This window comes from Fundulus heteroclitus, chromosome 5, assembly GCF_011125445.2.
Source record: "Fundulus heteroclitus isolate FHET01 chromosome 5, MU-UCD_Fhet_4.1, whole genome shotgun sequence".
NCBI lineage: Eukaryota > Metazoa > Chordata > Actinopteri > Cyprinodontiformes > Fundulidae > Fundulus > Fundulus heteroclitus.
Window position 1 is genome coordinate 34,751,557 of NC_046365.1, and position 15,933 is coordinate 34,767,489.

The 15,933-nt window shown below is 40.4% G+C and overlaps 1 protein-coding gene across 17 annotated transcripts in view; it reads right to left on the bottom strand.

Annotated features, from left to right (window-relative positions):
- Nucleotides 1-2,250: 2,250 nt before the first annotated feature.
- Nucleotides 2,251-15,933, bottom strand: part of sorbs2a (sorbin and SH3 domain containing 2a) — an 86,607-nt gene continuing 72,924 nt past the window's right edge. For 11 of the 17 annotated variants that reach the window (XM_036137472.1, XM_036137483.1, XM_036137479.1 and 8 more), the window contains 10 exons: nt 14,902-14,999; nt 14,382-14,496; nt 14,158-14,286; nt 13,804-13,992; nt 11,155-12,183; nt 9,048-9,479; nt 7,645-7,725; nt 7,342-7,379; nt 5,690-5,796; nt 2,251-3,767 (listed from right to left, as the gene is read on the bottom strand). In XM_036137472.1, the coding sequence (XP_035993365.1) occupies nt 3,706-3,767; nt 5,690-5,796; nt 7,342-7,379; nt 7,645-7,725; nt 9,048-9,479; nt 11,155-12,183; nt 13,804-13,992; nt 14,158-14,286; nt 14,382-14,496; nt 14,902-14,999 (2,280 nt within the window). In that variant the 3' untranslated portion in view covers nt 2,251-3,705. Of the gene's footprint in view, nt 3,768-5,689; nt 5,797-7,341; nt 7,380-7,602; nt 7,726-9,047; nt 9,480-11,154; nt 12,184-13,803; nt 13,993-14,157; nt 14,287-14,381; nt 14,497-14,901; nt 15,000-15,933 lie in introns of those variants that run through there. The other 6 variants (XM_036137478.1, XM_036137487.1, XM_036137476.1 and 3 more) reach the window with 5 other exon arrangements.

Genomic DNA, 15,933 nt, shown 5'->3' on the forward strand with positions numbered 1-15,933 from the left:
AACTGAAACTAGGCCTCAAAAAAGTAGTTTTAATTAAATGTGGTCAAATATCACAATGCAGTTTAATTTAAATGTCCAAGTTTGCCAGATATAAAAGACCAGAATTCATCAGGTTTTTGATGGAAAAATAGCAAAACAAGGATAATCTGTACCATAAAAATGTTATACAACTAAATATTAACTTATATTAACTATTAAACTTGAAACATTATATTACATTGAAAAGATGTTTGTCAGTCGTGTTTATAATGAGGGTCAACTTTATAAATCAAAATGTTTTAAACACATTCCAATTCAGTCAACAGTAAAGCTGATTTATCAAGCTTATTGGACAAAAATCTACCAGCCTGGTTTTATTAGCAGTTTAACTCAAAAGACCACCAAGAAGTGCTACAATATTGTAGAAATACTTAAATTGGATTCCACTATGAGTATCATACAATTTATAATTTTATTACAGCTGAAAACATCAGAAATCCAATGTATGTTTTGAGTCATAATCTGTTCTGCTCTTATCAAAGGCAAACAGGAGGTCTAAACACTGAAAACTTTATGTTCTCTGCACACTATCATATTTCTATGTGTTGTTTTCTAGACTACATACGCATAAATTATTATTTTTTTGCATCACAGAAGAGGTTTACATGTACATGGCTATAAAAGTAGTGAATGATAAATAAGGCAGCAATTCCCCACATTAACTTGCCTCCCCAGTAACTTCAAATTCAAAACCTCTCCGGCTCTTAAACCCATTTAGATGCACCAGTGAGCTCAGCTAAAATTCTGCATTTGATTTGCCTCAGAAGTCAAATCTGGAAATAAAACAATACTCGAGTCGAAGTTCTTGTTGCAAAGTCAGAAAACACTTTTTTGCTTGTTATGCAGCTAGCTGTTGGAATTAATAACGTATTTCTGTGTTTCTGTATTGTTTCAAACATTAAAAGGAACACGCTTGCTAATGCGATCACAACTGCTGACCCATAGGAAATTAAAAAAAGCCTATTTGTTTTCTGTATATTGATTGCAACGTCACTACCTGCTAACAGATATATATTTTATGTATCAGTGAGGTGTAGCTACTGTAATCTTAAAACTATAATTTATAAGATATGTAGGGGAATGCTTGCATTACTCAATTTGTCCCATCCCCTTTTTTCTCCAGACCTAAAAAATAGTGGTATTGAAATCCTTACCTTAAAGGGGACATACCATGCATATCAACTTTTTAAGCCGTAAAATACGTTTTTTTTTTCGTATGTAATTCGAAATTCCAGGAATGCAAAAAGGTGGACTTTAGTCTTTCCAGGTGCTGTGTAGATATCTTTATGTTCTGTTTGGTTCATACATTTCAAGACTGTTAAGTTTTCTCTATTCCCTATAACTTTATTTTTTATTTTTTAACAACTACATCACTGTATTTGTTCCAGAACTGCTAAACAAGGTCGTGGAGTTCCGGCTAACCAGTTCCGCAAATCCGGTGTTTCTATTACTTGGATTGATTTTGTAGTTCAAGCTTAAGGATGCGGAAGCTACCAGTGGATAAGTCAAAATGTCTGGTTGTTGTGTATAAACCTACATTACACCGTCCCATAGCGTACTACAAAAAAAATGGCCAATTAGGGGCGGAGTGGAACGCTCTGTGAGCTGGAGGGGGGCTGGGGGGTGCCTGCTTTAGATTTAAAGAGACAGCACCAAAATGAGTTGCTGTCAGAAGCACCTCAGAACAGGGTCAAAAGAAGGGCTGTGGGGCAACAATAATGAGGAATTCAGACCAAACCCTCGCAGTTCCACTTCATATAGACCACCACCGAATGGTGTCAATGTGAAAAGGAAGAACTGAAAAGCATGCCATGTCCCCTTTAAGCAGAGGAGGGTAAATCTGGCTTCAGAAAGTAAAACCCCTGCCTAGTTTTCCTTCATCCTCTTCACTTAACCAGGTGATTTAAACATCAGTCCTGGTTTGTGCTGTGGAGCAGGGAATGCAAGTGGTTGGAACTAATCTCTGCACAGGCTTTTTACTTTCTGAACCTGCATTGCCCACCTCTGGTTGCAAATAAACCGTTTATTCCTGCAATTCTGACTAGGTTTTATGAACTTTGCATCAAGACCTAAGAATTTGTCAGGCAGCAATTGGTACATTTGATTTTCTGCCTTTAAAACTGAGGAGGTTCTGACTTCTGAGTGAAAATCGAATGCACCACCTACAGATGAGAGACAAATAAAAAATGTGAAGAAAGAGAAGAAACCAAATGTGATGGTGGGTGAAAAACAGCTGAGTTTATAAAGCAGTGGATGCTGGCTGAAGTACAGCTCTCGTACAAAAAGCTTACAAAAACCCCACAGACATAAAACAAAGTGTGCTCACACCAGCTGACGTAGTGAATGACAAGCAGTGACGTGAAGGACGATGATGAATAACATATCTTAAGGTGCTTTAACAATGGTTTCTGTTGTCAGTGTCCATTCGTTGTGAAACAATAAATGAGAAAATAAGAAAAACAAATACAAACAAGTAGGTGGTGTTCATTTAGCTAAGATGGAAAATGGCAAATATTCCAAATAATACGCACACATGAACAGTGATAAACTACCTACTCACTCTGACAGCAATACATAAATTATCTCATCCTGCATCTTCAAATAAATCCCACATTGGAAATGTGATCAATCATTACAGTCCTCAAGGTATCAACAACCTAACAGCACAAGGATCCTTGAAAATGAAAGAACTTTGCTTCAAACAATAGATGTTAAAAAATGTTTTCTAAAAAAAACAACGTTGTGTTCATCATCTCACAGCACAATTTCATCAACAGTTCATCCTCTAATACCTAAGAAAAGGTACACAAACCTTCTGTAAATGTTTTCCAGACCAAGTGCCACAGTCTGAGGAACCTCTAATGTTATAAACCTGAAGGGGAAAAAATGAAATTAAACGGACGTGCTTGTGTAGAGATACTGTTAAAGTGCATCAACCCTAAAGTGAAAAAGGTTCGAACAAAAGCAACAACTTGAACATTGTTTGTTTGCGAAACTCAAACTACGTTTCAATGACACCGTCGGGGAGATTTTTCTCTAATCAGCTGCGGCCCCTGAAACAAAAGACATTGGATTTATGCTGAGAACCCAAACGATGAGCAGAAACCGTTCATAACTGAGAGTATATATTTGCCCAGCACATTATAAACGGGGCTGATGTGGCAAAAATGTTTGTCAAAGTCTCCAAAACACAGTTCTGACACCTGACTCAATACTGCTTTTTCAACACTTTCTGAACGTCATTTTCTCAAGGATCTCTTCATCTGAACACTGAAATTAAAAGTGTTTAAAGTATCTGTAACTGCAGACATGATTTTGGTACATTTACTGCCCTTAAAACCGCTAAAATAGAAAGAAAAATGTTCTTGCGGTCCTTCGATATTCTTCTTCCCGTCGCCAAATATTAAAGGAGCACAAATTTATCCATAATAGAAAAATAAGGGTAAAAAGAGGAGATTTGAAAAAACAGCATTATCTTGTAGAAGTCTCTCATTAAAGATGGCTAGTTGGAGCTAAGATTCGGTCGGTGTGAAGCTGAAAGCCACACATGGATGCAAATCTTTAAGTGTGCTGCGGCCTCTGCTGGCGTCCTGCGGGCGCTGTGCTGACGGCGATGAACGTGTCACAGAAAGGGGCGGGGCCACACACACAAGTCTGGAATCATCATTATAGCTGCTTCACGTAGTTTCCCGGGAAGGTTCCAAACAGCTTATTCCTTCGAGACGTCCCTTCACGAACAAAACAATAAAAAGAGACAGTCAGCTTTTGCGAGCTGTGAATGTACGCGTAGGTGGGCGACGTTAGAAACAGTAGCATCAATTTGTCCAAAGTCCACAAACCATGACTGTTAGGTTAAATAGTTTCTCTAAATTGCCCTCAGGCGTGAGTGTGTTCATGACTGTGTGTCTCTATGCCGCCATGGCGACCTGTCCAGGGTTTAAGCCGCCTCTCGTCCAATGATCGCTGGAGATAGGCACGCAAAACGGATGCACTGATGAATCATTCTGGAGATGTCATAGTTATTTAATCACATGAAATCAACTCATCAGTCAATTTGATGTGATCTGTATGAAATGCCGATGTAAAGAAGCATCTAATTAAACTGGCAGCTGTGAGGAATAATGCCACTTCAGGAAGCGTCTGATGATAAATCTGCAAATGGAACCACACTGACATCTAGTGGTGGAGGAGAATGAAGGGCAACACGGTTCTAATTTCTATAAAAGCTTTCTGGACATCAGTGTGCTGTTACTCATGAACCAGAATTTCTCCTCCCATTCAGTCTCAGAACTTTGGTCATGGCAATTTGTGGCTACATGCATGTAAATATCATCTGAAAACAGAGAATGTATTGAAACAAAGCCTTACAAATGTGTTTGCATTGATAACACGACTGAGATGCAGTCTTACTCTGGGCTTCGGTTATCTTAATATTTTAAAAAGCAACCTGAATCAAGTACTTAGAAACAGGGCTTTGAACCGGTTCAAGGAACGAAAACGAAAACTTATTAAAAATAATGGTTAATACCAGTTTTATTTTGTTCCTCAAAGTTTACGTTACATAATTAACTAAAAAAAAAAAGTTATTATTTTCCTGCGCACGTTACCATGACGGCTGAGGTTCACTTCCTGTGTGACATCACATCACACATTCGCTGACTGAATGGAGAGAGAGTGGTGTCTCCACTAGAGCTACACATCTTAAATAAGAGGTAAATTACGATCCATCGTTAAGTAAAACGCTCATTCCAAACACAATATCAATAGCTGGTTTAAGCTGGATGAGAAAGATGTGACATAATTCTGTAGCATTAAACAGCTGACAGGAACGAAATTAACCGTTCCGGGAACAGTATTTTTTTGTTCTAACCGGTTCGGGAACGTCAATTTATTGGTGGAACTCGTAACTGGAAACGTTATAATTCCATTTCTGTTCGGAACGAACCGATTGGGGAAAAAAATCGGTTCAAAGCCCTGCTTAGAAATGAAGCTTTGCTGTAGAGTTTACTCCGTAAGACCCGTGAGAAAAACTTGTTTTCTCCTGTTTTAACATACTTGTAACCTATGTAACCAACTTTGACAAATCTCTAATATATATTGTACACATCATATTGTAAATTATACATATAAATGCATCCACCGTCTTTATCCGCTTGTCCTTGTAACAGTAACAGTCATGTTTTTGGACTTTGGGAGCAAGCCAGGTTCCAGGCCAGGTTTCCAACCCAGGACCTTCTTGCTTCAAGGCAACAGTGCAACCAAAAAAACACCAAAAAACTCAAACATGCAAAGGGAATTAAGTCAGGAAATACATTTCACTTAGGTTCTCAGTACTCCAGACCACTACTGATAATGTATCTTACTAAGTTCAACTAAACTAAATGTATTAAGTTAGATATTGCATATCCTCCATCATCCTAAATTCTGCTGCACTGAAAATTTCAACACTAATTGTATCTTGTCTAAACATTCGGTCATCTTCCTGGATTCTTTCATTAGTATTGCTCATGATCACGTTTAGAGTTCAAATGGGCACACATTAATAGTCGTAATTATAAACGAGAGCCATTGTGGCCTTTTCCTAAGCAGAGAAAAATCATTTCTGCAGTTTTTTATTTTAAATATAGATGATATAGATGATCAACCCTACCAACAAACCAGCCGTCATCACATTTCTCCATTACGTCCACGACGTCTCCCTCCTTCAGCTCCAGCTCGTCCTCGTTTCGGGGTATGTAGTTGTACAGGGCCTGGTACCTGTGTCAGAAATAAAGTACATGATGCACTGTTTGTCTTCAACCGGTGATGTTGTTCTCTATATTAATTTGAGCTCCCGTTACACACTGTTTACACGCTACGGAAAACAGCCTTGCAAAACAGGGACATGATTGCATTTTGTCACTCTACCACCACAAGTCTTGGTGTTTTATTATTGGGATTTTTTTTGTGGTAGACCAACACAAACTGGTGCATCACTGTGAAGTAGAAGGAAAGATAATTTTTTGCAAATGATCTGAAAAGCACAGCAAACTATCTGATGAGGATAAAAAGCATTCCTACAGCATGATGCTGCCACCACCATGCTAGGCCGGCTTCATCAGGGTCATAGATAGTATTAGTTTTTCTCCACACATCCATCCATTATCTGTACCTGCTTGCAGGGTTGCAAATGGTTGGTGTCTATCGTGAGCGATCATTGGCGGGAGGCGCGTACACACGGCTTTACATTAAGTCTAAAATAATCAAATGAAGTCTCATCTGACTTCACCTTCTCCCACATGTCTGTGCCCTACTTGATTTATGGCAACTTATTGCTACACTTCCATGAAAAACAGAATTGGGCTGCACATAAGGAATAGTCCCATCTGAACGTGGGATCTGGATCTTTGCAGCTCCTCCAGAGAGACTATGGTGCTCATGGCTACTTTTGTGATTAATGCCCTTGTTTCCTGTCCTGTTAGTGCTCTTTTGTTTATAACTTAACTCTACTTTAATGGTGGTGTTTGTTCACTAATGTTATCAAAAACACAATTGCAAAGCAGTAAACTATTGATTAAAGGTTATAGCTACAACTTTTTCATCAAATTGATTAATTTTCAAAATAATCCATCCACAGAACGTCTAGAATGGTGCAGAACAAAAGTAAAAAAAAATTGCACTGAAAAATAAATTTATAGTATATAAATAACTTTTTTAAATGTTGACGGGTCCAAAAATATTTACTTCTGGTTATGATGCCAACGTCATCATGAAGGACTGCACCAATAAAAATAGTCGGTTGAAGTCACCTGACACGGAGCTGAGGCTTTGCCAGCTCCATGATAGCACGGAGAAATGGCTTCTTGTTGCCGTTTTCTCAGATTCAAGTGGACAAAAAAGGGAAGCAAAATGAGGGTGCATGTCTGTCAAGCTTTTGAGCGTTGGTGCTGACAAAGTGGGTCTCAGAAGCAACACAGAGGTTGTTGTTTTCCTTCTGGACAGGTAAGTTAAACGCTAATGCTAACCAAAGGAACAAGAGCGAGCGAAAGTGAATGCGCCACCTACTGGCCAGGAGGAGTTCAACTTGTACATTTCTCCTTTAAGTAACTTCTAATGACAATTGTTTGCACTGATTTCAGGATAAAGTGACCAGGGAAGAAATCTTGGAGATTTTTAATTTAAATTTGAAAACCATGTACCCTTCTCCTTCTGCTTTACAATTTGGTACCACTGTGTGTTTGTCTATCAAATAAAAGCCTGATAAAATAACGGATGACAGAAATCATCCAACATAAAATAGGCAAAATAACAATTAATACTTACGGGTCTCCTCCACCATGGAGCGCATCCTGTACTAACCGCTGAGAAAAAAGGGAGAAAGGAAGACACCATTAAATTCAAATATGTTTTTTTTTTGTGTATCCTCTGAGTTTCAGGGCAAGAAAAGATTGAATTTTATTCACAGATATTAAATGTTGCAGTCTTATTATAGAACACATCACTGCATTTAAATAGACAGCATGAATATTACAAACTCAGTCTTAATCAGTCAACCATGATGAGGTGAATTATAATGTTTCTTTCCTGCACAGAAACAAGAGTGCAGTGGGTTTACGGTCCCCCTACCCTTCGACCTCTAACTGGCGACAGATAGGACCTCCTGGAAAAGATGGGGCTACGGGGGGGTTTACCGCCAACAACTGGATCCTGCTTAACAGGCAGAAAGACCAAAGGCAACACAGCTGTAATCTTCAACAGTGACCAGGTCAGCAACCTTAACGAAGAGCTGAGCAAGCAGGGTGAAACTCTAACGACATGCTGAGAACATCCTCGGCCGACATGCTGATGCCCGCAGAAACTTGTCTAATAAAAGCCTTGGATAACCGAGAGAAAGCCACTTTCACAGACTTATTCAGGGACATTAGAGCATGTTTTCTGCTGTGCGTCCATGATTATGTTTGTACTTTTGTACTGATACATCAGGCAGGTTAGTAGTTTTAGTCTTATCACAAAAAAAACAACAACTAGAAAACCTTATACACAAACCAACAGCTCAAAACTCGAACACACTCAATTCATAAATTACACAAAACAAACTTTTGTGTAATTTATGAATTGAACATCTTTGAACATTTTCCCCTAAATTAATGGAATTAGGGCAGGGCTATTCAACTGATGGCCCGTGGGCCACTTCCAGCCTGCGGGGGACTGCAATCCGGCCTCTGATGTCTTTGTAAAAAAAAAAAAGAAAAAAAAAGAAAAAAGGAAGAAATTCAGAATACTCCATGAAAAGCGGCCCAAGCCAGCGGGAGGCTAAACCTTTGTGTTTTGATCATATACTGCCCTCTAGTGGCCAGTGGAAAGCGAGCTTTCATTTCTCTCAAAATCCTTACACAATCAGGATTACCTTACAGCTGGCACAGAATCCCACTGGCATTTTGAGTACCACAGTAAGCCATCCAACGTGGCAAGTCATGTGGGTGAACCCGAAATAAGCATGTAGAAGACCGCTTTATCAACCTTTCAAAGCAGAGCGAACTGAGGGTGTGACTAAGCAGAACAGACGCTTAAGTCATGGTGCAGAATGAATCCTGGCCTCATAACACCACCGTGTCTGCCAGGAGCGTCCTTCAGGTCACTACACTATCTTATGGTGTTGAAACAGTGTTTTAAAGAGGGATACTTAAGCTTACACTTCAGTTTTACATTAAAGATGAAAGCATTTTCAATATCTTGATGTCTTTCTTTTGAATTACACATTTAGGTTCTGCTTATTACATGATTTGATGCAGTAAAATAAAACCATTTAAATGTTAACAGCTCATCGTAATACTTGATGTCTTCAGTTGCTGAATGTCCGTCCCCGGAGCTGTTGGCCTTCAGTAACTGTGGGCCGCTAAGCAATTTAGTTGAATAGCCCTGAATTAGAGAGAAAAATGTTCTTTTATAAAACCAAGAAGCTGCCGGTAAGTAAGGATTCTGTTAGGAACGGTTGCTTCATAATCTCCATCTCTACATTCCAGCTTTACCTTCACCTTGGGGGACCTACGGCCTGGGTGCGGTACAACGGGGGCGGTGTTGGGGGAGGGAGGACTGGGGAGGGGAGGAGAGGCAGTTTTAGGGGTAGACTGGGCAGGGAGAGGGAAAACCGGCTGTGAGACGGGGGAGGATGGGGGAGAACTGGAGGGCTGAGAGACGGGAACGTCTGAAGAGGCGTCAGAAACGTGAGGGGGAGGCGATGACAGAGACGGACAGGGGGAGACTGCAGGAAGCGGACAGGTTGTCAGGTGGGGGAGGCACGGGGGAGAGACCGAGATTGTGCTGCGGTCGTGCTGTGATCGCGATGACATGGAGGAGGAAGAAATTAGAGGAGGGAGTGTTGAAATGGGGGGTGAGGGGGTGGAGAAGGGCGGGAGGTCAGCGTGATGTAGCTGTGATGGGGAGGAAGCACAGGCTTCAGCCTACAGGGACAAAAAAAAAAAAAACACAGACTGGAGTCACCAGACGTCAGCCTTCATGGTGCCGTCTCTCAGAGACCAAAATGAGCCTCAGAAGGAACATGGGAGGAAAATCATCACCTTTTCACAAACATTTCATCTGCGTCCCTAACCTGACAAATTTCATTTTAGATTTCTTGTATTGTATGGTAACTGCTATTCAATAAAAGGCTTAAATCTGCATTCAATCATGCCTGCTGTTTCAAACGGATCTGCCCGTCAGCCACCACACATATTATTACTGTCCAACTGTGCATTACCAAAAGTGCCTTTAATGCCTAATAACTTTAATTCATTTTTATTGAGATTTTATATGACAGAATAAAAATGTTGTGACTATTTGGAAAGGAAAATAATACATTCCTTAGAAAAAGAACCTGAAATGATGACGTGCATTTGTATCCAGCCCCTCTAGAGTTTGTCGCACCTCCTTTTGATGCAATTACAGCTGTGAGCCCTTTGGGTTCATGTTTCAACTAGTTTTGCACAAAACAGACTGAAATCTTCACCCATTCTTCTTTGCAAAACAGCTCAAGCTTAGTCAAGATTCACATCATCTGCATACATTTTAAAGTCACTCTTATGAATTCTCAGTTGGATTTGGATCTGGAGTTTGATTAGGCCATTCCCACACAAGAATATACGTTAATCTAAACCATTTCCTTGTAGCTCTGCCAATATGTTGCTATCCTGCCGGAATGAGAACCCCCCCCGTGTCAAGTCTTTTGCAATGTCGAACAGGGTTTCTTTTAATTCAATTCAATTCAATTTTATTTATATAGCACCAATTCATGAAACATGTCATCTCAAGGCTCTTTCCAAAGTCAAATTCAATCAGATTTTTGGATGGGCCTGTGGTTTGCTCCATAAACTCAGTCCCACAGCATAATGCCGCCACCAGCGTGTTTCACTGTAGGGATTGGGTGCTCCGGTTGTGTGATGATGGTTTTCCAACACATACTGTTTTCTGCTTTTGTGTGTAGACCAATATTTCAATAAGGCTTGCAGCACACTGTAAATTAAATTTTATATGGCTTAAATTTACAATGAAGAAAAATCTCATGAAAGTCAACAATTAACTAATAGGTCACTTCTGAGGGCAAATATTTCACTAGGATAAATTTTAAATCATCAGATTAAAGGATGCTGAACAACAAATGCAAACCAAACATTTCAGGTTTTTTTTCTTATAAAAAAAGTCATGTGGATAATTTTTCAACCACTCCATAATAATGCACCATGGCGAGTTTGTCAATCACGTCACGTTTGTGTTTACAATCAGGGAAAATGTGGAAAAAGGTAAAAGCCTAATTTTAGCTGCATCTACCATCATGGATGTAATTTCCTGACCACAATCTAAAAATGTATTTTTTCTTTACTTGTAACTTCATATGCTTAAATATCAAAATAAATAATTAATAAATAATAATAATATTAGTAACAATAATAATAACTATAACTAATTAAGAAAGCGAAATGAAACCCCTTTTATTAACTGATAGCTTTGACATTAACTGTGTTGTTATATCTTTGTTTGTAAGCTGCTTTGGATAAAAAATTAAAATAAAATTGGTTCTTTCTCTTCAATGTTCCTTCTGGGAACCTCCTGAATGTACTGGGATCTCACACCATGCTCTACCTGTGGATGAAGTCGCTCATTTAACTCCCTAAGTTTCTCCTCTTTGTCCTTGACGTCTTCATCTTCTTCCTCAATGAATAACTCTGTGTATACGTTTCCCTCTACTGATGGTGGCCTCTCAGGATCAACCAGCTGCTCGTTTACCCATACTGGCTGCTCTTCCTTCAAAGGGAACAGCGGCTTCATGGTTAAAGGCTTGTGAACCTGCACCTTTAGGTGGACTGTGCCAGGTGAGTCGCTAGCTGCTGCCGGCTGACTGGATTCTGGGACTCTGCTCTGAAACCATCGGCTCTGAGATTCACCGTTCAACGTGGCACTTAAGGACTCTACTGAGGGCGCTTTTGAATCATCGGCCTCGTCTGCGCTGCTCGAATCATCCGAAACCACTGACAGCAACTCATCATAAGGGTCTCTTACATGCAGCTCAATGTCAGGCAATCTGCTGCTTTCTTGTCCATAATCAGACCGCTGCTGCTCTTGAGGTTCTGTGGACCGTTTTCCTGCCCCTAACATGGTGCAGGTCACACGCTCAGGCTTGGTAAAGCTTGAAGATTTGTCTGCCTCAGAGAGATGCAGCCCCTTGCCGTTGTGAGCAACTAATTGATTAGGCAGTGCAGAGGTGAAGGAGGAAGCGGCGGGTGGAGGAAGAGGAGGAGGTGGTGGTGGGGAGGGCTGGGAGAAGGGAAGGACAGTTGTGGTGTGACCTAACCCAGCTCTCGTTTCAGAGAAAAACGGAGCTCTGGGAGTTGGCCGGTGTGAAAAGGAGAAGCCTTTCTGTGACGGAGAGGTTGAGACAGAAGTCGGCTCTTGTGCCGTTAGAAGAGGGCCGAGGTCGTCAGGAAGAGGAGGCGGCGTGGGAGGTAAAGGAGTGGCGGTGAGTGGCTGGGTGGGAGTGGGAGTGGGAGCTGAGGGGTCCAGCGTGAGCGAGAGCCACTCGCTGGTGACAGCTTGCAGGTCAAGCCTTCTGGGAGAGTATTGAGGGGAAGGGAGGTCACGAGTGGTGAAAGATGGAGGTAGGTGACAGAAGGGCTCCATGAAAGTAAAATGAGAAAGAAAAGGATAGAGGGTGAATATTACAAGTGGGAAATGTGGCTTTGACTGTTCAGGGATTTAACACACTGCAAAAACAGAACTAAAAATAAGTCAAATGTCAAAATAAGTGTATTTTTCCTTGATTTGAGCAGGTAAACAAGATGATCTGCCAATAGAATAAGATTTTTGCACTTAAAATAGGAACAACTCATCTCCATCATCTTATTTCAAGTGCAGGATGTCTAATTATCTTATTTTAGGGGTCAAAATACTCATTCCATTGGCAGATAATCTTATTTACCTGCTCAAATCTAGGACAAAAACACAAGAACATTTTACTTATTTTTAGATCCGTTTTTACAGTGCAGGAGGAAAGAAGAAACATTTCCTTCTGTGTGCAAACATTTTTACAGTGCCTTTGCTAAAGTATTCAGAAACTGAGCGTTTAACATATCCAATTCAATTCAATTTTATTTATATAGCGCCAAATCATGAAAGATGTCATCTCAAGGCACTTTACAAAATCAAGTTCAATCATATTATACAGATTATACAGATATTCTGTCTCATCATAAACAAATTCTAATATATGTTTTGAGATTTTATGCTATAGACAAACAAAAAGCAGTGCATAACCATGAGGTTTAAGGAAAATTATATAGTTTTAAATGTTTTAAACTAAATCTAATCTAATGTGTAACATTTGCATTTAGCACTGTGTGGTAAACAAATGTAAACCTGTGTCTTTATTTAACAGCTTTGCAGCTTCAGACACCAACATTTCAGACGATTATATTCTGAACAATAATCTGTGAGAGCATCAGTGTCTGTCGTACAGGAAGGTTAACCTCCCGCCAGCCAGCTTCTCTGCCAAAGGACAAGCGTCCCCACAGCATGATGCTGCCACAGCCTAGTTTGACTTTAAGATGTTTTTTAAGGGTATGCAGTTTTAGTCTTCTTCTACAAAAAGTGTTTGGATGGTTTTATATTGGTTTCGTCTGACCAGAGCACCTGTGTTTCTGTTTTCTTCAACAACAGCTTTCATCTAGCCAATCCTTGTCATGGGCCTTATGGCTGTTTTTCTGATCAATGCTCACCTTGCCTGCAAGTTTAGGCAGACGGCCATGTCTTGGTATGTTTCCAGTTGTGCCTTACTCTAAATCTTTCTGATGAGGGATTGAACGGTGCTCTGTAAGACGTAACCTCGTCCTGAAACTTCTCCACCAGGTTATTCTTGACCTTCCTGCTGTGTTCCTTGGCCTTCATGGTGCTGTTTGATTACTGATGTTCCCTGAGGCTACCACAGAACAACTTTATGATGCTATTTTACTTTATTTTACTACCTTCTTGTAGTGGATTATAGGGCTAAAAGAAGCTCAATAAAAATGGAAGTTTCTATTTGTAAACATTTTTTAAAATTATTATCCTTTCTGTGCAGTTTCACAGATATCTGCATCACATATATCTGAATATAATACATACAAAACAACAAATATTGAAGGGGTATGAATGCTTTTGCAAGGCACTGTTTTTATGAAACAGCTCAAAGTGCTTCAGACTTTTAGCCACAATGTAAAAACTATTTCTAATGAATGAGGACACCCCTCACTGTCTTACCTTGACGGGGGTGGAGCTTGGCGCCCTGCTGTAAGCATGTGGATCTACGTGGTGGACGGAGCTCTTGGACGGAGACTGCTTGACGATTTCAACGTAGGACACCGGGAAGATGCCCTGTTTGGTTGTGCCGGGAATCTTCCCCTCAAACCAGTTCTGATCCACCCGCCTGATGACGATAACTCTCTCGCCCTGCACAGACCCAACGACAGCGCTCTGAGCTGAAATACGTAACAGGCGCTATAAAACGCAACAAAACACGATTTGGGGAAATTTTTAGTTTCTCTAATTTGATGCTTTTTGAACATTAACATGAAAACCATTGCTATTTATTGGTTTGTTGTGCAGTACAGCGACCTTTCTTAGTGACAGCTCCACGTTAGTGTCGGCATTGAAGTTATAGCGCGCCACGGCCTCGCCGATCTCCCTGACATGTGCTGGAGGAGGTGGACGGATTGGCTGATGCTTCTCCGACGACGGCATCTTCTACGTGAGAAGGAAAATTTGGAGCAAAGAGGAGATGCATGACTGGAGCAATCAGTGCAACGCGAGAAAGGTGCGCACAACCCATGCAGACTTACCTCAACGTACGCTATGGGGAAGATCCCCACCCGTCCTCTGTGTTCTCCTTCGTACCAGTTGTTATCTATCTGCCGGATGATGTTGACTGCGTCGCCCTTTTTAAATGTCAACTCCCTATAACACAGATGTCTCGGTGAGGTGTTGCATGCATGCATATCGGATCAAGCGGAAAGCCATAAACGAAAGAGGAAATGAGAAAAAAAAACAAAAACATGACTTCACATGCGCAGCCATTAGTGAGAAAATGTCAGCCAGAAAAGCTCAGTTACGTAAAAATGAGCAGTGAACGCATCACGTTTATTCATACGTGCATTTGAAAATTTCAAACAGTAATCTAAAGCCATCCAGATGTGGTTAGTTGTGATGAAAGCTAGAAAACAATAGATACTGTACACAAAAATATAAAAAAAAGAATTTAATAAATAACTAATATTATTTGAGGCAGCAGGATGTTAAGACGCTTTTGTATGAAAAACAGTCGGCTTCTTCACCGCCACATGCTAGACTTACTGTACTTACTTTGCTGTTTGTGCCTTAAAATCATAAATTGCTCTTGCGGGCTGTTTCTGATGGAGGAGAGAGAAGAGAATAAGTTGTGTCATCTGTTTATGGGAGACCTGGAAGAGCAGTGAGAGAAAGAGAGCCAACAGCCATCACCAGGTTTAACATAACATACCTTTTACATATAGGCCACAGTAGGAGAAAAACTATTTGTACTCATTCAGCTTCTTCACGTTTTGTCACATTACAGTAAGAGACTTCTTTTATTGGATTTTATGTGACGTACCAGCACAAAGTAGTGCATGACCGTGTAGTCGAAGAAAATGGATACACGATTGAATTTTTTTTTAATGTATAAAAATCTGAAAAGTGTGGTGTGCATGTGTAATGCAGAACATTTGTGAACAAGGAGCATCATAAAGACCAAGCAACATAGACAGGTTAGTGATAACATTGTGGAAGAGTTCAAAACAATATTCTCAAAATCATATTGGTAGGTTTGCATTCACATCATATTTGTAGTGTTTCCCATAATTATTTTTGCGTTGGGGGGACGGGGAACACACCTGGATGTATTGTGATGGGGCATTTCTGGGAGAGTTGGAGGAAGAAAGCCTTGTTTGCAGATTGCCAAACCCCATTACAGGCACAAGGCAAACACGTAGAAGGTGGCCAACATGCAAAACATTATCTGGAGGCAAAACTAACACTGCTCATCTTATTGAACCTGCCATTAAACATTGTGGTGGACGTGTCATGCTGTGGGGACGTTTGTCTTCAGGTAAAGTAACGCTTCTCAGAGTTGTGAAATGTTAAATGTATCTACTGTAAGTACTGGGCAATCCCAGAAGAATAGCAGGCAGGAGCTGTCTAAGACATGGCATTAAGATGGAGCTTCACCTTTCAGCTGGTCTACAACGATAAACATACAGCTAGAGCTTCATGGAATCAGCTGGATGGAAGCATATCTAATATATGAGGTAGAATAGCCTGACGAACCTGGGACCAGACCTGAAACTTGATCTTCACCCACATTTACTATCAAAACTG